The sequence below is a fragment of the Heterocephalus glaber genome, unplaced genomic scaffold (assembly GCF_053883595.1).
Source record: "Heterocephalus glaber isolate CG9 unplaced genomic scaffold, H.glaber_assembly_v1.0 deba00000546, whole genome shotgun sequence".
Classification (NCBI taxonomy): Eukaryota; Metazoa; Chordata; class Mammalia; order Rodentia; family Bathyergidae; genus Heterocephalus; species Heterocephalus glaber.
In genome coordinates this window covers 37,959,560-37,980,636 of record NW_028258147.1, presented here as the reverse complement: position 1 = coordinate 37,980,636, position 21,077 = coordinate 37,959,560, and the positions used below count along the sequence as shown (strand labels likewise).

At 39.3% G+C, this 21,077-nt stretch overlaps 1 protein-coding gene across 16 annotated transcripts in view; it reads left to right on the top strand.

Moving 5' to 3' along the window:
• Positions 1-18,019, top strand: part of Adam22 (ADAM metallopeptidase domain 22) — a 249,300-nt gene extending 231,281 nt beyond the window's left edge. For 8 of the 16 annotated variants that reach the window (XM_021242656.2, XM_087204752.1, XM_021242659.2 and 5 more), the window contains 2 exons: positions 7,001-7,124; positions 11,826-18,019. In XM_021242656.2, coding sequence (XP_021098315.1) covers positions 7,001-7,124; positions 11,826-11,846 — 145 coding nt within the window. In that variant the 3' untranslated portion in view covers positions 11,847-18,019. Of the gene's footprint in view, positions 1-1,830; positions 1,918-3,083; positions 3,114-7,000; positions 7,125-11,825 lie in introns of all 16 variants that reach the window. The other 8 variants (XM_087204746.1, XM_087204751.1, XM_087204747.1 and 5 more) reach the window with 2 other exon arrangements.
• Positions 18,020-21,077: the final 3,058 nt, after the last annotated feature.

Genomic DNA, 21,077 nt, shown 5'->3' with positions numbered 1-21,077 from the left:
TCTGCAGTTTTCCCCAGGCCAGAGCATTCACTAGCCTTCATCAGTGGCTGCACTTGCTTCCTTTTTCATTTCTTTTGTTAAGTCTCAGTGGAAATCTTTATGCAGACTGACTCTCTGTGAAAAGTACAAGTTGGCAGTGATTGTGGCTAAAGGCAGAACTAGTGTGAGTTGTTCCTAAATCAGGCAGTTATCTTAACAAAGATGGTCTTTTAACTATGAGAAGGCCCAGTGTGGTGGTGCACACCTGTAATTCTAGCGCTTGGGAGGTTGAAACAGGATTGCTGTGAGTTTGAGGCCAGCCTGGGCTACATAGTGAGTTCTAGACCAGCTTGAAAGCCTGGAATACACAGTGAGACCCTCTCTCCAAAAAATAAACGTAAATAAAAAGTATTTAAAAAGTATAAAAAGAAACAAAGCCCCCCTTTAAAAGAGAGAATCATGATGTTATTTTGTAGAGTTCTTGGTTATGGCTAACAATGAAGGAACAGGCTATGGAAAAATAACCTTATTTTAAAAATATTTGGTTTAAATATATTTACAAACAGCTCAAGGCTACAGAAAGAGCAAAGAAGCTAACATTTACTAGAAACAAAAAAATGTATTTTATGGGATGGGGATTTAGCTCAGTGGTGCCTCCACCTACCTTGCAAGCACAAGGTCCTGAGTTTGAGCCCAGAACCAAAAAAATTTATTTTATAATTTTCCTTGGTTTTTTTTCCATATAACTTAAATTTTGTAGAGCTTGGATCTTCATTGCTTATACTGTTTCTAGAAGTTACTTTTTAAAAATGAGAAAGCCCAGTAAAACCTCCAAATTCTTTCACTATTGAATTTATTAAATCTGTGCTGTTCTCAAGGCCAAATGCTAAGAGCATGTGTTCTTACTTGACTCTCAGGGTAAAAATCAAAGGAAACTCTGCAGAAAAATAACCACACCTTCCATTTTACTGCCTTTAAAATCTGCACAGTAATTCTAATTGATACATCACCAGATGCATCAGGGAGATGCTCACCAAGGTCGCTGTTACTCTCTGGCAGTCATTCCCTCCATTCATGCTCAGATGCCTGGAAGGTGACTCCTAAGGCCATTTCCTAACAGCACCATGAGCCTTTAGTCTGGAGGGGACCACAGGGAGGAAAAGGTATTGCTGCGACTACTAAATCACTAATCGCACCCTCAACGTCCTGGAGCCCTGTTTAGACCACACTTTCTGTGCTTGGGGCTCCCCCCTCCAGAGTGGACCTCTCTGCTCTTCCCCCCGCTGACCAGAAAGTACTGTGTGTGACCCCAGCTTGGGTTCAGCTCTAAGGAGTGAGACAGTAGCCATGTCAAAGCTGCCTTATAGTATTGAAAAGGAAATTTGCTTTTTAAAGTTATTCTTGGGGTTCTGTGTACCCAAATGACAGATCGGAATTGCAGCCCTCTGAATGTTTTCAAAAGGCAACATTACCATTTAAAAAACAAAGAGCCAAATCAGCAGTGGCCTGGAAGAAGGCACCTGGGAGGTAGGTGAATGGGAGTGCTGACCGTACTGTGATTGAAAGGGAGTTCTGATCTGCTGTAGGAGCCACTGGCAAAGACCTTCCCAGAGCTGTCGAATACATTCTAGGCTGCCTTGAGCCTTGCTGTAGCTGAGATTATTCTCAGGCCATAGTGTGTATAGATATATAGATACAAGCTGCTTCTTAATCACCCAACGTTCATCCTGGTTTATTTGCCATAATCATTTGCGTATGGAGGGTGAAGACATCCTTGCTAAGCTTGTGCTATGTATTTTCAGATTTTCTATCTTGTTCTGCTTTCTTTGTTCCTTCCATTGCTTTCTGCAGGTATTTAAATCCATGGTTCAAAAGAGACTATAATGTAGCTAAGTGGGTAGAAGATGTGAATAAAAACACTGAAGGATCATACTTTAGGTATTTTATAAATTAATTTTATATCCTTTTCAAACTCTTCCAGCACATACAAATACTGTACTGTGACTGGCTCTCTACCTTGTATCTCCTCATATAACTTCTTATAGATGGAAAAAGGGTCCTGTTTCTTTGCTGCCATTTGAAAGGGTTACCATTTAGTGCATGTCCCTGTTACCATCTTAAGCTTTTTAGTAGCTTCCTCTTCATTTGATGCTATGTAACGTTCTATGGGCATGAAACATACCTTCACTAATAAAGCAGCACTATTAACCTCAACAGTTTAATTTCTAGATCCAACATTTTCATAATGCATTTTTCCCACTTACTACCTAAGAGTGCATAGTATATATGAAAACTCAAAGAGAAAACATGAAAAGAAGCTAAATGAACTATGCCAAATTTTACATTCAGTAAAAATAAGGATTTGCCCTAACTGGAAAAATCAGTGAGCGTAGGTCTTCTTTGTTCACTATAACCATTTGCTACCAGAGAAGGACTATACCAAGAAGGGTGCTTTATAGCTTTTCAACAAAACAATTTCTGCTAATAAAAATGTTGTCTAATAGAAACTTCAAATAGAAAAGGAAGCACAAAAGAAACATGTTTTTGACACAGAGAAGAACATCCCTACATTTTATAAACTATCAAATTTATCAATTAATTGCAGCTCTGTATAACAGAGGTCAGAGAACATTTCCAAGAACTCTTAATGGCATTTTTTCCTCACCCTGTATAATAACAGAGAGGTTTCCTAGAGGTAAATGTCCACTTTATATCTGACAACTTTGTGGCCAACTCATGTTGAACATAATTTAATAATGAGCTTTCATATTTTTGCTATGACTCGGGTCAGCATTGAACAGATACCAACATGTGTGTGTATGTGTATCAATTCTTAGCACCCATATAAAGTGGACTTTCTCTTCCAGTGTGTCATTTAGTTTAGTCATGTACAGTTTGAGAAAATGATTAGACTTACTTGCATTTTAATTTGATCCATAACATTTGCATACACCCCAAGGAAAGCATAACCCCTGCCTGCTCACAAAAATACGTCCTGCTTTTATACCCAGCCCTTTGCTCCTGCCCCATCCTCTGCTTCCCACACTTCCCCACACTGAACCTCATGCACAGACACTCACATTCAAACCCACCCTCACCTGTAGCTCCCAAGATGGCCAGCGTCAGGAAGACAGGTAAGATGATTTTGAATGGTACTTGGAATCCTGGCTCACCTGCAGTTCTGTTTCTTCTTTCTATTTTACTCAGGCTTGTGGGCAGATTGTAATTTGTACTAGCCATGGAACCAAAACAGAACGACTTTGGTCCTATGTGGCTTTTGTTCCTAAATGGACTTAGGGTTTTTGTAGCAATAATTTGTGAAATGGTACCTGGAAGAGTTGATTCCCCTCCCCTAGGTGAGCTGAGAAGTTCATGTAGCTCCCACAGAAGAGTTCACATTTCTTAAATCAGCACCCAGGTCTGCCCAGAAGCTGCATGACTCAGAGCAATTTGGATGGGGAAATGCTTTGGCACCCCTGGTTGCACGTGCAAAGCTGCAAGGGCAATTTTAGAGAGTTCTTTTATCTCCTCTTTTAATATGAGATGTTTGTTATAGTAGGGACTCCCGTTAAGAATTATTTAAAATTCATATTTTTGCTTAGAGCTAAAGCTCATTGGGCAGTTAATAATTTAACTGTCCTTTGGGGGAATGACAAAGGGTTATGCTAGTAAGACTTGATAATCAACTCCAAATTTCTGTGGCAGTGATGGATAATTGAGGCAACCAGAGATTTTTAACACCATGATTGTAACATAACAGAGAATTTTATCCACTTTTCCTCTAAGCTGTGTCTCCCCGAGGAGGCCTGAGGTCCCCCCACACTTTGGCTAGTGCTCTGCTGACCCTCTGCTGAAGCTCAGATCAGCTTCCTCTGCCACCAGGTCATTCAGAGCCCCCTTCTCCCCCTCCAAAACCACACATGAAGGCAAAGGTCATCTTAGTCACCCACATGGTACTGGGTTTGTGGCATTTTATCAAAATGTGATGGGGACTTTTGTGACTTCAGTGAAGTAGTCCAAAATATAGCATAGCATTTATAGCATGGCATCCATGTCACTATGATGAGTGAGGCAGGGAAAACTCGTAGGTTCCGAGTGAGCAGATGGCCTTCGCTGTGCCCCTTATCCCATTCTGTGACAGTGGTCAGTTTGTCCTCAGCATGTATTGAGCTTATCAGGAAGCAGCAAATGAGGTTAGTGTGAGAATATTCCGTCACGATCCCCAGAGCTTGGAATAAGGTCTGTTGGTGACACTGCTTTACACAGGCTTAGAAGGTGTCCTTATCCCTCAGTGTTAACTCAAGGATCACTCACTTCCTTAGTGTTTTGTGGGGTTTTTTGTACCAGGGATCGAACTCTGGACCTTGCGCTTGTGAGGCAGGCGGCAGAACCACTGAGCTAAATCCTTGGCCCTTCATTGGTGTTTTTTAATGTTTCTATCCTCTTATATTTCTATTTTCATGTAGTGACTCTGAAAGTAGATTAATAATAGCAAGTGTCATGTTATCAAGTGCCCACTGTAATCTTTATGTCTCACATCATGAGATGTTGGCATTGTTATTATTCCTTTGCTGTGCTTGGAGGAAATGGAGGCACAAAGAATTACTTGAGGTAGCAGAATAGTAGTGTTAGAGCCAGAATTGCAGGTGGCTGTCTGATCTCAGTGAGTTTCTCTTTATTTTACTATACTTTCTTAAAAGTATTAGGATGGATGTTGATGCTTCAGTCCTATCTGAGACCCTTAAGTCCTGGCTTAAAAGTCACACATGAACACAAGTGAATGAGGAGTGGCCGTGTGTCCTTCATGTGACTGTCTGCTTTTAGTTGTCCTGGGTGGCAGAGCTGAACTGAGATTGGCTTAGAGGCCTATCTGCAAAAATAGAAGCCCAGAAAGTCTGAACTATCTCAAGATGCACCGCAGCCCATGTGCACAAGAGCATGCCTTTATTGTGTAATTCTAATTTAATAGCTACTACAGCTGATTTATGATTTTTAAAAATGATAATGGCTCACATTTATGCAAAGATTCCCTTTACTTTGTAAGTGAATGGGCTAGGCTGCTGCCTGGCTGTAAGTGAAAGCCGTATTGGAACTGAATGTCCTCCTTAGACATTTATGAGAAACAATGAGCCTATTTTCCTTAAACTAATTCACCCTGCCCTGTTCTCTACTCTTTTTTGTAATCCTGCTGTAGCCTTCATCCCCCCACCAGGACCTGTCTCCCCAACTTCCATCTTCCTTTTAGCGCCGGAATTGTCAATTAATGAGTGTGTCAATGTAAGAGGCAGTATAGTGCAGTTTCTTTGGGGTCCCAGAGAATACCTCCTGTTTTTGTTTTCACTCATTATTGGCTTTGCTTAAGGAAGGATGTGCCAGGCAAGACTGGCCTTCCCGCGCTGCTCACCAGAATGGGTTTGCACTTGTACATAGCGGCTCACTGGGACCTGTGGCTACACTGAGGCTGACATGGCCATGAAGCTGTGAGCAAGCAGCTCCTGTGTGTGATAGGCACACACATCGCAGCAAATTAAAAAGAGAACTTGGTTAGCAAAGTAAATGAGATTTGGTTATGTGTTTGGGTACCTAACTGGCTTTCCTGAACCTTTCTAGGAGCTAGCTTTCCTGATCCAGAATCTATTACTGGATTTCTTACCAGTAATGTTTAGGCTAAAATGCTGAACCCACGGTAATAGCCTTTACTTTAGAAAGACAAACTGAGTACTTAAATGCACAAACTTGCCCTCATTTTATACATAGGAGATCTTAGTCCTTTTTAAATGGGTTACTAAAGTAAAGGAGATTAATTTCTGAATTAGGAAAATATTCAATGTGTGTTGTTTTGATAGAAATTTAGAGCATTTGGAGTACTTAATATTCTTATAGAACTACCCTAGATTTGGATCTCAGAGTTGGTAGGAAGAGTGATTTGCAAACTTTAGCTTAAATTCAGTGTCTAAAATAGCAATGAGTTTGAAAATGATGGCAAAGCAGAGCCGGGGTATTAAATAGATGAGAACCAGAAACAGGGCAGGCAGTAGACCTTGCTCTACTCGATGCCGATTCCCCTCCTTATCTCCTTTCCAGGGTGACTCAGTCATAGTACAGAACTGCAGTAAGGACTGGCAATGGAGCCAGTTCTTGATGTGAGTTTTTACCACCTTGTACTAGGAATTAAGGAGTCAAGGGTGTGTAGGGATATTTGTTGAAATCATTGATATGTTCTGAGTGGATATTTTCGCTTAGCTTTGTTTTCCCCGCTCTTAAAGACAAGTTAGCAACAGGCATGGCCTCTTCTAGCATGCCCACTGCAGTCACATATATTACCCTACAGACACATGTATTAGGCAAGTTCAATACAACACACCACTGCTTCCCCAGTAATGCTGACTGTAGAGAGGTATCAGACCATTTCTGTATGTTCTCATCAGACTTTGTTTGGCTGAAACTGCACTTTTTACTGCTTGCATGTTTACTAATTTATTATTAAAATCCTTGTATTTGCCTTTGTTCTCTCACAACTAACACACTGGCCTCCAAATGCATGAGTTTTGTGTAAACTAGTATGTGGTTTAGCAACTAATGAATATATCAATGGTAATGTATTTTAAGATCTTAATTGGAAGTATTATACTTAAAAACATTTTTAAGTGGTAAAAATAAGACAGAATGTTAATATGCTGTGGACTTAATTTCCATTATGAACTCTTAGAATAATTTTATTTTTTTCTATATTAGCTTTTTATCTCTTCTAGAGAATACTTCATTGTTGGCTTTCTAGTTGAAAAGTGTGATTCTATATAGTAACATTTAAATAATCCATTGTATTCATGGATTTAGGAAGCTAAAATTACAGCAGTACAGTTTTGGGAGTGAGAGTTATTTTCCTAGTAGTTAATGCTTTGCGGTAGAAGCTTATGAAAGTAGAAGTCAGAGGGTTTGTTGTAAAGCTGCTTTTCAGATAATTTGAAAAGAATATTTGGCAACTTTGTGATATTTATTTCATATGTTCTCAACGTCTCAGGACTCTATCTCCTGCCAAGTCTCCTTCCTCATCAACTGGGTCTATTGCCTCCAGCAGAAAATACCCTTACCCAATGCCTCCGCTTCCTGATGAAGAGAAGAAAGTGAACCGACAAAGTGCCAGGGTACGTGGTGACATCTTCAGTACATATACATACTCTTGCCATTCCCACTTTATCTGTGAGTAGCCGTGTTTCTTCCTTTATTCATAAGAAAATCAGAAAAATTGAAGTTGAAAGAAGATTTTGGGGGCTTTAGAGAACAGATGTATAATTGCAAATTAGCTTAACCTGCATTGGTATATCTAGTGGTATTTGATGTATATTATTTAATTGTTACTATAGTCAGTACTTACATCTTTTATTATTCACTGTAGTTAATGTATTAAAACCTGGAATTGACAAAACAACCCATGTATTTTGCTTTTTTGCTTTTTAATATCCCTGGAAATGCCAGAGACTAAATATATTAGCCTCATCTCTGTGTCCAGTTTGCTTGCATGGGCTTAGGATTTTAGAAATAGGAATCTGACCAAAAAACAGAACAGGGTTTTGGAGATGAGGGTTAACACTTACATTCAGTGCTGGGAATTGAATCCAGGGCCTTGTGCATGCTACTGCTTTACCACTGAGCTACACTTCAGCACCAAAAAGCCAAATTTAAAAACAAAAATGGAAGTATTGACCCTTTTTATAAAATTATGATTCAACAGAAGTTTATTTAAATATTGTCTCCAGCTGGGTATGGTGGCACGTATGCCTATAATCCCAGCACTCTGAGAGGCAAGTTTGAGCTCAGTCTGGGCAACCTAGTAACTTAATGAGACTCTGTCTCAACTTTAAAAAAAGGGCTGGAGATGTAGCTCAGTGTAAAGGCCCTGGTTTCACTCCTTAGTACTATAAAAATGAAGAAAGAATATTGTCTCCTTTGAAGTTTTAATTATGATTCCACTGTCTCACAAGATTCGTGGAGCACATCCATCATGTGAAACTTGAGGTGTGATGGAATTTACAGAGGCAAATGAACCCTCAGAGGTTTAAGTAAATGGTACAGTTACTTTGGATCCTCAGACTCTGTTGTGGTCAGTTACACTAGGTTGATCTTCTTAGAAATAATGTTTTAAAAAAGGTTTTTAAAAGCTTGAGAGAATAAATACATGAAAAAATGTTCAACATTGTTGGCCATCAGAGAAATGAAATTGAAACTATTTTGAGAAAACATTTTACCCCAGAAAGAATCCCATCATCAAAAAATCTAATAATAACAAATGCTGAAGAAAAAGTAACTCTTCCACAGTGTTGGAGGGAATGAAACTAGTACAACTGCTATGGAAATCAGTGTGGGGATACCTCAAAAAGATAAAAATAGAAATCCTGTTTGACCCAGTTAACCCCCTTCTAAGTATCTTCCCAAAAGAGTTTAAATCATCATGTTACAGGGATACGTGCACACCTATGTTTATAGCAGCACAGTTTATACTAGCTAAATGTTGGAGGCTGCATATGTATCCATCAGCTGATGAATGGATAAGGAAAATGTGATATTTAGACACAATGGAGTGCTACTCTGTCATAAAGAAAGATAAACTTAGGCCAAGTGTGGTGGTGTACGCCCGTAATCCCAACACTCGAGAGGCAGAGGCAGGAGGATCACTGTGAGTTTGATGCCACCCTGGGCTACATAGTGAGTTTATTGCATTGTTTTTTTTTTTTGGTATCGGGGATCGAACTCGGGTCTTTGCGCTTGCGCAGCAGGCGGTGAAACCACTGAGCTAAATCCCCAGCCCATACATAGTGAGTTTAAAGCTAGCCTGAACTACATAAAGAAACCCTGTCTCAAAAAAAAAAGATAAATTTGCATTTATAGAGAGATAAATGGATGCAACTTGAGAACATAATGTTAAGTGAAATAAGTCAGACACACAAGCTTGAATATCACATGGGTTCTCTTATGTGAGAAACTCAAATATGTATAGTTCAAATAATTCCCCAAATTATGTATCCTATTTCAAAAATAGTTCAATATATATGCTAATTTGTTTCATACTACTAGTTTCTTAGTTTATTGAAAAGAAAGTTTTATGCTATTATGTGTGCTTTTTCTTTGTAAAAGAATCTTTTTCTGTGTCTTGTACCCTGAGTAACTATTTTGAAAATAATGGTACACACTGTATCAACTATTGTTATCATTTTTTTATCCTTTTATTGGTACATTTTAGGTGTACAATATAATGACATTCATCATTGGAAATTTGCACCTTTACATAATCTCTCTTGGTTCTTATTTTTCCCCCTTCCCCTGCCCTCCCTTCAACCCCTCCATCCCTCCCTATTTACAAAGACTTTGTTTCCATTTTTTCATTTTCTCATATTAATTCCATTCCCTTCTTTCCCTTCCCCTACCCCTCCCACTTCCCCCTCCCCTTTGCCCCTTTTCCTATTTCACATTATCTACTATACCTTTTAGTCCTTATTTACACTTTCATACACTTTATCTTATTTTGTATGTGTTTTATTTTTTCATAAAATATAAAAAAATAAAACCTGACAGATTTGTCCACTAGTGGGTCCTAGGTTCCTAAACGTTTATATCTTGTTAGATGGTTTAGAGCCTCTTTGATTGTGAACCTAAATTATGGGGTCCAAGGTAATTGTGGATCATTCAGATCTTATCTCAGACCTTATCAACCCAAAGTCAGTAAGAAAACATATCATTACCTATTCCTTAAAAGGAATTGTTTCTGGGCATGGTGGCATACACCTGTATTCCCAGCACTCTGGAGACAGAGGCAGGAGGATCACTGTGAGTGTGAAGCCAGCCTGGGCTATATTGTGAGTTCAAGACCAGCCTGAACTACATAGTGAGACCTTATCTCAACCCCCGGCCCCCCCAAAAAAGGAAAAAAAAAAGGCATCATTAAAAGATGGTTAGATCATTCAAACATCATTAAAAGATGATTAAAAGACTATAAAAAACCTTTTAAAAAGCATTAGTGTTTTGTTAAACTGACCTCTGTATGTTAATATGGTAAATGATAGAAAACAACTCATATTCCAAGCACTCAGCTTGCTGGGCCTAAAAAAAGACTTCTCCTTTTCAGGATGTGATGTGTGACAATGTAATCTAAGTTTGCTGTCATTTTTCCCCTCCTCAGAGAATTGGCTAAGAATAGGACCCCACTTTTTTTCTGCTAAATTGTCTAGATTACTGTTTTGCTCCATCGAGTTAGGGACATTTCCTTAACCACTGTCATGCCAGGGTGTGGGTTGCTGGCACCTTACCACCTGAGAGCCCATGGAAGTCGCAGCTTCCCAGAAGCAGCATCTGGCTCATGCCCCTTCTTGAGTGTGGTTTTAAACACTCCAGCTGCCAGGAGAGTAATGTGGAAGTTATGATTTGTCCTATCCACTGTGGGACAGCCACAGAAGCATGTGGCAGAATCCCGCAGAATAGGTGGTCCCTGACTCCAGGCTACGTTTGTGGGGTGTGAATAAACAGATCTGCTCATCAGTGGCCCCTCTGCTTCCGTTTCCTCATGGGAGTACTCAGGTTTTCTGTGTTGTTCATTTATTCCTCTTTTTCTACAAGCTGTCACTTACTTAATATTCATAACCATATGGAAAGAAACTTCAGCCCTCTGAGGCAGTCTTGTTTCTTCACCACTCCAGACCATCTTTTGAGCATCAGTCCAAATCTTTCCCTGGACAGCCTGCAGCCCCCATTTAACTCCTCTCCACCAGTAGGCGTCACAAAGACCCTTCCAGCTGAGAGATCGCTTTGGTTTCCAAAGGACGGGATGGGTGTCTTTTTAATGATAAAGATATATCAAGCCATCCTGAGGTAGAGAGCAGTGGTGCCTTTATGTAATCCTGTGGACTAAGTCAGTATGGGTGCTCAGAAGAAGTTTTCTATGAAGATTTGAGAGAATATGTCAAGGAAACCTAAATAGGAACGTTTGCTTAATCTGCTCAGTCACTTTCTCGCCTTTTCTTTCCAAGCAACTCATTATATATAGCATGACATGTCTCCTGGATCCATTAAAAATGGGATTTGGATGGAAATTGGAAATACCTAAGTTGCTCTGATCATAGGGTTTCTTTGTTCATGTAATAATTATATCCAAATCTTTTTGCCTGCAAATATATTTTAACTGGACTTTTAAAAAAATGTTCGATCTTCCTTCTCTAATGAACTGAGTTACATACATGCCAAAGTTGCCGTCCAGTAAAGCAGTTTCTAAACATTGTACAAATCTGATCAAGATAAATATAAGAAAGCAAGGAGAGGGATGAGATAAAGGAATTAAGGAAGAGACGTCCTGCCCTGCCTGTATCTTCTATTTTGACATGTCAGCCTCTGAAAAAGCAGTTGGGAACCACTGCTCTAACTGGCTGTATCAGAATCCTGGGAGAAGGAAGGGCATGTGTAGCTTAAGAAATATTTTTATTTTACTTTGAGATGGGGCAGGCCTGGAACTTGTGATTATCTCACCTCAGTCTCCTGAGGAGCTGGGATTACAGACATAAGTGCCATCACACCAGCCTCCAAATTTAAGTGTTCTTGTTTCTTGTGAACATTTACTTTATTCAGAATGTTAAAGAACATTAAATGAGGATGTGAAGTTGTTTTGTTGTTTAACGGTGGAAGTTGTTAAAATGTTGAGATGCAGGTTTAGAAGAAAGAGCTAAAAAGTAGACTTTGCAAGAGTGTGGCTCCACAATCATGTGGGAATGGATGAAATTACCAAATTTCCCTCTCATAGCTCAGAGTACTTGTTTGCTTTTCTGCTTTCACAATGTGCAATTCTGCTTTTCTCTGTTATGCAGCTATGGGAGACATCCATTTAAGATCCACTGTTTACATGTGACACATCGAAACTGTTTACTTCAACTTTTATAGAAACCCAGCCTCATGGAATCACTACAAATCTTTCTGCTCTTCAGATAGTACGAAGACCCTCTGAGATGCCATAGAGAAGAGGGAGCCACTTCTCACATCTGGATATCATTTTCTTTTTGTCATTGGTTTAGGATTTAATTGAACCATGAAATGAACTACTGCAGTTTTACACTCTAACATGGAACTGGTACTGGTATGTTCATGGATAATCCGCATGACAGATATATGTAGAAATATTAATAAAATTAACTCACATGACCCAAATGTAGCAAGTTTCCTAAGGGACAGTAGTGGATTCAGAACCTGACCTTCTGAAGCACATCCTCATTGTAAACAATAATGCTATATGCATGAAGCTTCTACTCATTGTTTTCCATAATTAAGGAAACATCCCATAATAGACACTAGCATGCAGGGCTAAAGCACATAGGATTTTTCTGCAGAACTTAAATCCTTGAGATGCCAATATCCCATATGCTAACTTTAGACATGTATTTTTATTTTTGTTTTTACTTTTCATATTTGTATCAGCATTCAAGGACAATTGTACATATGTAAACATTTTTAAAATTCAAAAAAGCAGCTGTTACACACAAGTGTATTTTGCCAAATGCCTAAAAATAGTCACAATCACATCATTGTCCTCTGTCCTGTGGTCTTCAACACGTACAAGCAGATGATGTAAATATAGTGGTCAGTGTTGTAGTGTGTATCTCCTTAAATGGTATCTGTCTAAAAGGTGGTATCTCCTAAACTGTGTAACAGGAGGCAGTTTTACAGAGTGACTCAGTGAGAGAACAGAATACCCAGTAAAATACCAGCTGCCATAGCTTGCTGAAGCAAAAGGCCAATAGTGTAGCTGCCTTGGGACACTCTGTGGCCAACTGGCTGCTCCCTGGGGATCAGTCTATTCATTTCTCTTCTGGGGGCTCACCATGTCTGCCTCAGTGGCTTTTTCATTACCAGATCACATCTGCTAGTCTCACCTGAAGGCCGGTGAGCCCCCAGCCATGTGTGCTGCTGAGATTAGGCAGATGCGCCAAAGACACCTGAGACCTGGTAGCATCCATATTGCCGATACTCCAGCCCTTTCTGGCCTGAAGTTCTGGCTCCTTAACAAAGCTTTCAGCCACCCTTCTCTATGAAAGGAATGACTTGTAATAGCAACATCTTTACACTGTCCTTATAAGGACATTTATTATCACTGGGACTGATGCCCAGCAGGTCTTCCTGCATTGACTTTGAAGCAAGATGATGGACATTTCCACTGTCTGAGCTTGGAACCCTCAATGTAAGGCATAAAGGGTTAAATAAAATTGAAAGCAGTACTGATGCAGCTGCTGTGAAGTTACCCAAACAGCTGGCAGGGGCAGGAATCTGATGTTTTGAGCCCTGTAATTTTTAATCTTTAGAACAGTGAAAATTATGTTTAAATCCCCCCTTTTAAAACCAAAGTCTGATGCTGATGTATGCATCAAACTTATTTCAAAAGAAAGCTACTCTGACAAGATCGGAAATCGATGGGACCAGTCACATGGTCTGCCGTGAAGTTTTCTGATTGCCTCTTTTTTTTCTTGAGAGGAATGGAGTCAGTAGATGAGATTTCAGAAATGTTCTCTAGATTTGATTTCTTCTAGTCATTTCCATGGACAAAATCCATTCCACCTCCATGTATATATCATCGTGGGTGCCCAAACTGAAGGGCCAAGTTAGATACTCTGTATTCATGTCTTCTACAGCAGGCCTCTCTTCTGAAAGTCCTTGAAAATGTTTGAAAAGCAGTTTAATCATCCAGAATCATACAGTGGAATACAGCATCTTTCATGATAGGAAGAGATGTGATTGGTTAAACCTCAGTAAAGCCACATTTCAGACCAGGCTGGGTGAGTGTCGGTCAGTGTTGTTACGTAGCTCCAGCCAAGGACAGAAGGGCACACAGATTGAAAGACATAGCAAACGAAGCGACTTTTGACCAAGATCACTTTAAATGTGCACTGAATGTTTTCTGGTATTGTGTGTATAAAAGGCTAATAAGATTTATTTTGACTATAAAAGTGTTTATAGATTTGAATGTATAAGGTGCCTCATGTAAATATGCTTCCTAGTTATTGTTACACAAGCCCTAGTTTGAAGGAATCCATAAATGGCTAGTTAACTGATTATCTACCTACCTATTTATCTTTTCTTACCCTCTCAATTATTTTTACCTGAAATTAATATTTCACATGAAAATCATTACAGCGTGCCTTTTAGGAAATATGGTTGTTCAAGAAGTATATTGTTTGTAATCATACTCCTTGGTAACAATCTTCACATGGAACTAAATGAAAAGGTATTTTTGTTTTATTTCCAGAGATTGTGATTTTATAAATACAGTAGCTTTAATGTTTTGTTCTGAGCATCTGCTCTGTCTCCCATGTTTAAATATTCTTAGAAGCATTTGTGGAATTCTTTGACAAATTTGAGTTTTGATGGGTAGTTTCAAGAAATATCTATATGTATACCCATGATTGGTGATCTAGAGCATTACACTGCAACTAAAATATAAGCACAGCAATTTTTTAAAAAATATTTATTTTGGAGAGAAACTTTGAGGTTATGGAGCAGTTTGTATCATGCTACTAATATTGATACTCCCCGGTCTACTGTGGGACCACTGCTAAGCAGAGAGGAGCAGTTAGCTGTTTGGCTTTATGGTCCAGTGAATGCCTCTTCCCATCTTTTCTACAGTTCTGTGCACAGACAGTTCAGCATGACAGCTCTGCTGCCCGAGATGTATCATTTGTCCAGTTACTACAGATCCTCATGTAAAGGAAATGTAAATCTCTCCCCACTAAGTGCCAACAGGGAGTCCTTAAGGAATGGATTGACCTGACTGAGTGTTCTCCCTGTGCAGCCACTTTCTTCAGAAGGGAAGGGAAACCCTCCTCTAGACTCAGCAAGCTAGAAAATGATCTGTAGTCACCTGCAGTCAGTGGAAAGGAATCAGTCAGTACTTCTCAGACAGCTGCAGCACAGCGAGAGATTGGCTGGAGTTGCTGGGTTTTTAAAGAAACTCAGCACCTCAATTAGAAATAACCTATCCTTGTTCCTTGACCAAAAAAAGAAAAAAAAAAAATGACTAGTACAGCAAATGTGGGGTTAAAATGACAAACTTCTTTCTCAGTTTGACGTTGGTGCTTAAGTGACAGTACAGTTTCTCTCTTTCTGTCCAGCACAGAATTTCTTGACATAAGAAACAGAGTTTCTAAAGAAGGTGCTTTGAAGATAAAATTAAATTTTCCATTCACTTCCAGAGAAAGACTGTTTGAATTCCATCATTTTTCATTTTTTATTGATTCTCTTGCGTATTTGCATAATTTAATCCTGTCTGTTGTTCTAGATCTTTTTTCAATACTTTACCTGCTACCGTTTTTCAAATTTTCCTTTTACAGTTACCTTTCAGCCAGGGGAAATACAGTATTTCTATTAACTTTTTTCAGTGTTTCAAAATCAAGTTCATTCATTTCCTGTTGTTGACTTTACACACACACACACACACACACGGACACACATGCACATACCTATACTTTAAACAGTTCCTTATCTTATTAAACATGGTAATAAGCCCTTATCTAATGAAAGGCTGTTCTGCTTTATTTAAAGGGAAGGCGATCGAGCATTGAGCTGCTTGCAGTATGTGAGGAGCCAGATTTTGAACTGATAGGCGGCCGCGGCAGGACAGCTGCCTACACAGTGTCGTAGACACTGGATGCCCCGTGGGGCACATTGTAAATACGCCCTACAGCTTCTAAGCCAGCAGGAATTTTCCACGAAATGCCCAAACTCCCATTTGCAGCCTATTTTCTAATTTTTATCTAGTTATTTTCCTTTCAGTTGATGCTTTCCTTTAGAATTGCCACCTAAACTCTTTTCCCCTCTTAAGCGTATGCTGTCTACATGAATTTCTCGTTCTTGCTCAACATTTCTGTGGCATAGGGCTTAATTCTGGACTCATATTTATTTTCCTCCTCTGAGATCTTTTCTGAATGGGTTGACTTTTTTATGCAGTAACTTTTTTCCTGGTGCTGGATAACAGGCTTTTCATACACAGCTTTCCCTGTTCACCGCATGGTGAAGCCCCCAGTCCACAGCTGTGCCGCTGTCCTGGCTGTGGGTGGCACAGCTTGTGCTGTGGGGCAGGCACTATTAAGTCCAGGAGGAGCTGTTTGTTCTACCACACCTGCACATGCAGAGCAGATTCAGCAAGACTACAAAAACACGAGGTCATGTTAATGTTCACGCTGTTTTCATTGTTCTGCCACAATCCACAATATGAAGCATCTTCAGTTTCCAGGAAAAGAAATATTTAAAAACAAAAACCTGCCTAGTAGATTTCTGTCCTTTTATATCCATGGCCTGACAAACAGTAAGGATCCTCACTACTGGATTAAGGGACACTTCCAGAACCACCCTACTTCTAAAGTAGCCCTACCTTCAGTAGCTGTGTAGCAGTTTCTTCATGGTTAGGAACTTTTATCTGTTGTGGAAGGTAGTGCCTTCTTTGGCTGCAAAGATTTGGAGAACCCTAGGGGTGCAAAGTTAAGGGTGGGAGGCATGTTTAGTTCCCTCTCAGCACTGGCATCGATTATGAACCTTGGTAAGTCACTGAGAGATCTTTTCCAGGGCGTGAAATGCAGGATGGGAAAGAGATAAAAAGCAGCAAGCTTTAGCCCTGCAGCCAGCCCTGGCATAAAGGCAGAATGGACATCCACATGCAGAACCCAAAAGTCAAGCATGTAGGAGAGCTCAGATGGTCACTGGGCAGGTGGTAGGGAAAGAGGTACAGGGTGCCTGAGGCAGATCTGTGTCCTTCACATGTTCACTATGTGTTGGCTTTGCAAGTGCTTCATGGTTCAGTGGCATGTCCTTGATTCTCTGTTCACAGAACCTGTATCATACAGAGGTGCTTCAAGGGTGGCAGAGTTTTGGTCAAGGGCTCCATAATTTTATGTTCTTAAGAATCCTTGGAACCAAAAGTAGGCAGATTGTCTTGTTTGGTTTCATTTACAAAAAGGCATACAATGAAACTGAGTAATCTTGTTAAGATAATGTGCACAAAAACATCAAGTTTCAGAGTTTATAAAAAAGGATATATATACACACAGATCTACATTCACTTTAGGGTTTAGCCTTTTATAAATTTCAGGCTGTGATTTTTTGTTTTGATAATTAAGCTCTAAAATAATGCAAATAGCCCCAAATCTTTAAATATAGCGGTGCTAAGTTATATCGAATAACACAGTACAGAAAGCACTGATACAAATTAATACTTACTAGTAATGAGTTCCTGCTAAATTGTACATGTGTATCACTGCCTGATTAGAAACCCCACTTTTCTAATTCAGCACAAAATTGACGTGATTCTACAACCAGTCTTTTTAATGGGTAAAAATGACCAAACACCTTTGTTTTGTATGGAAAACTTTTAAAAACCCTAATTGCAAAAGTGCTTAACAAAATGTTCATTCAGAATAAGCATGTACTTTTTTTTTTTTTTTGGAATAGTTGCCCCTCCAGATTAGGATCCTCAAAAGACAACTTTCAGAAACTAGGTGTTCTACCTGATCAATGCACCTTGTGTGCTGGCTGGTGTAGGCCTGTACTTGTGTTTCCCACGTCCGCTGTGTCTGAGGCATGATGCCCATCTGCAGAGGAGGACAGCTACCTGGGAGGTGTTCATAGCATGGTTTCACTTTTGATACCCAGGCAATCATGTATATACTTAGATTTGCATCATTTTAACATTCTCTCTGCTAGCTATGCTGCACTTCAGGTTCTTAAGCTATTTTCAAAATTATTGGGTTTTGGTAAAACCAACGGAAATGTATATGGCAACTGCTTTCCTGAGCAAGTGTGATTTGTTTTATGGCTGTTCAAGTTATAAAATTGTTCTTCACCTTGTAAGTAAACAACATCTTGCTGTTTTTAAAGGTCACTGCAACTTGAGGTTTAAACTTCTGGCACAATTTTATTAGTATTCATTTCCAAAGCTAATACAATACTACAGTTTTGTATGTTACTTTCATTGTAACATCAATAAAGTGACTTTCAATAAAAGATTTGTTATTTTGATGCATAACTTCCTTTAATCCTTTTTTTTTTTACTAGCTACTTTCTCTTTCAGAAGCTTTGTCAGGGTACTTTTATAGGGAACCATGGCAGAAGAGACTAATATCATGAGAAACTCAACAGTCCTTCAGTAAAGCTCCAGGGCTCAATTTGTTGGGCAGTTTCCTTGGTGAGGTGACACATAAAGTTCCCTCTACTTATCCACATGCCTTGCCTGAAAAACACTTCCCCTCACCTTAATGAAGATTAATTTTTTATACCTTGTCCTATATAGCCCAGTCAGGGTGCTTATTTGATAAGGTCACATCTAGTCTTAGATAGGTTCAGTTTAGGTTCATGATTATTGCAGCCTAAAAATGGTTCCAGTCTCACCTTTATGTCTCCCAAGTATCCATTTTCATTACCAGTTACTATTTTGGCATGTGCAATTTCCTTGACTTCAGCTCCTAATCTGCAGAGGAAAAAAGTGACCAGGGTACTGTTACAATGGGGGGGGAGGGTGTCACTGATGAACAGCTTGTACATTTATTGTAAGATTAAAAAATAACGATTACATATAGTTCTATTTCTTGTATTTATAGCATTCCAGGCATATAATTCATTTAGATGAGCACTGAAATAGTAATGTAGCCAAAAGAAAGTCTAGGCCAGAGATAGTGCAAGCGTTAGCTCACAGGCCATCTTGGGTACAACCTGGAATAACATTCTGAAGTCTACATCTAGCCTGGCTCAGGAGGAGTCAGAGCTTTTACCTGATGGCTGTTCTAATGCAAGTATGCACCAGCTGTTTCCAGGGAGTCCTGGGCCTCTGATAGCCCCATCCCTATGGAAGCATGAAGAATGTTCTTTATAAATCAAGAATATCTTAGCCGGGCATGGTGCCACACACCTGTAATCCCAGCACTCAGTAGGCTGAGGCAGGAGGATCACTGCAAGTTTGAGGCAAGCCTGGGCTACCCAGTGAATTCAGGGCCAGTCTGAACTACAAAGGGAGACCCTGGCTTAAAAAAAAAAGAAAATCTCAGTGCACAAAACCAAAAGACACATCTCCAAAATAAAATACAATTCTGAGTTGGAGTGATCTGAGGAACTTACTCCTCCCAGTAACTGAAATATTCAACTTTAAGCCCACAGCTTTACCATGTTCCAACCTTAGCTTTAATAAAAATAAATAAATGGACCAAGAAACCATTTTAAAGACATGGGAGAGGCTGCACTGGAAGTACACAATGAATGAGATAACAGAAAGTAGAAGTAAGGCAACGTGAGACTCTTGTAATGAAGACTTTGGCCATGATTAAAGAAAGGAGACTGCTGTGTCAAATTTGTCAAGGTGAGGGAAACTTTCTGACCACAGGACATCATGGAGACTAAGCTCCATGCTCTTGGAAAGAAATGGTGGAAACAGCAGGGAACACAAGGAGACTTGTTTCAAAGTATCAGTAGTTAAACAATTGAGTGATACCAGAAGCATGGTTTATAATACTCTGGTATTTACCCAAAAGCAAATTCAGAACCAAGATCAATGGAGCACATTTGGGATTTATTCAAGGGCTAGGATGGTCAAATATGGCCCATAACTTTGGGTCAGCAATAGCCTTCTTCCATACTGTTATACTTACCCAGGAAATCATTTTCTTAAGCTAAGATTTATTAGAAGACCCTGGTGAGTCTTGGTATTGGAATGTTGAAGGAGAGTCCCTGCCTCTTGGTTCTCTGGGCACCATCTGACCCCTTTTTGGGCAGCCCAGGCCCAAGCAAAGCTTTGTGACTGCCCAGACAATAGGTCTAGGATGAAACCTAGACTCACCATGTAAGACACAGCAGGATGCTTCACACTCTGACCTGTAATCTGGGCATAATTACTTAATGGGAAAATGTAAGTTAGGGTTCAATAAACATTTACAAAATATATTTATATGGGCTCAATATTTGAAAATGTATTAGTGACATGAGACTAAAGAAGTTTAGAAAACTTTTCTTTTCATGGATGGACAACTAATTGTTCACTTGAATGGTAATGATCACATTGTGCCCCCTAAAGAGACAAATCACACTGCTTGCCAGGAGAGAATAGAGTAGGACCACTTTTTATCTGTAAAAGTCTTAGAAAAAAGGCAAGCCAAGCCAGTTTTAAATTTAAGAAGCAGAAATTCTGTGGGTGCTTGTTACACTGCACACTTTTTCGTATCTCAAACTGCCCCAAGGTGAGCACTATTTCCTTGTCAGAGACAGGCAAACAGACTTCTGAGGTTATCAACAATGACCAGTGTCAGGAATTTACCTCTGGTTTCGCCACTTGCTACACAAGCGCAAGGACCTGAGTTCACTCCCTGGTACAAAAAAACCCCAAAACAGACCACAGAGTGAGAGGCGCAGGCAGCAGCAGAATCTACACCTTACTGAAAGCTCATGGTTTAATTTTTTTTTAAAGTCATCTATTATACTTGCTTATTAGAGATGATTTAGAAAACTGGCAGAAAAGAAGGGAACAAACCCCTGACTCTATCAGTGGTGGCCAGGTAAACATTTTGAGATACCCATTCCAGGCTTTTTGCTGTGCATTATTAAAAGTATGAGCATGTCACATATCAAAATGGATGTAGGAACACTAAGAATTAGTGTATCTTCTGATTTTAAAATGGAAGAATCCATATAGATAATTTGGAAAATGCTAAAATATGTAAATGGAATTAAAGTCACCGTTTAGTGAAAAACAACCATTGTTAATATTTTAATATATTTCCTTAGGCTTTTTCTATCAATTTTTTAAAATAGCTAAGTTTATAATATACAAGATTTTTTTAAAAGATTTTTAAGTATAGTTAAAGGTTTGAATGGATGATGACGAAGAAGTTGGTGATAGTATTTGCCATTCAATTTAAAGAGGCAGAAAATAATCACTCAGTGTTCCCTGTTCATTGATAAGATCATCAAAACATGTGTAAATTTAAATAAAACCTGTGCTAAATTTCTACTAAGATGAACCCTGACACTGATGACCCTGTTTGTTTGTTTTCTTTGTCCAAGAGGGTCTACACATCATTTACATAAAAATACTCCACACG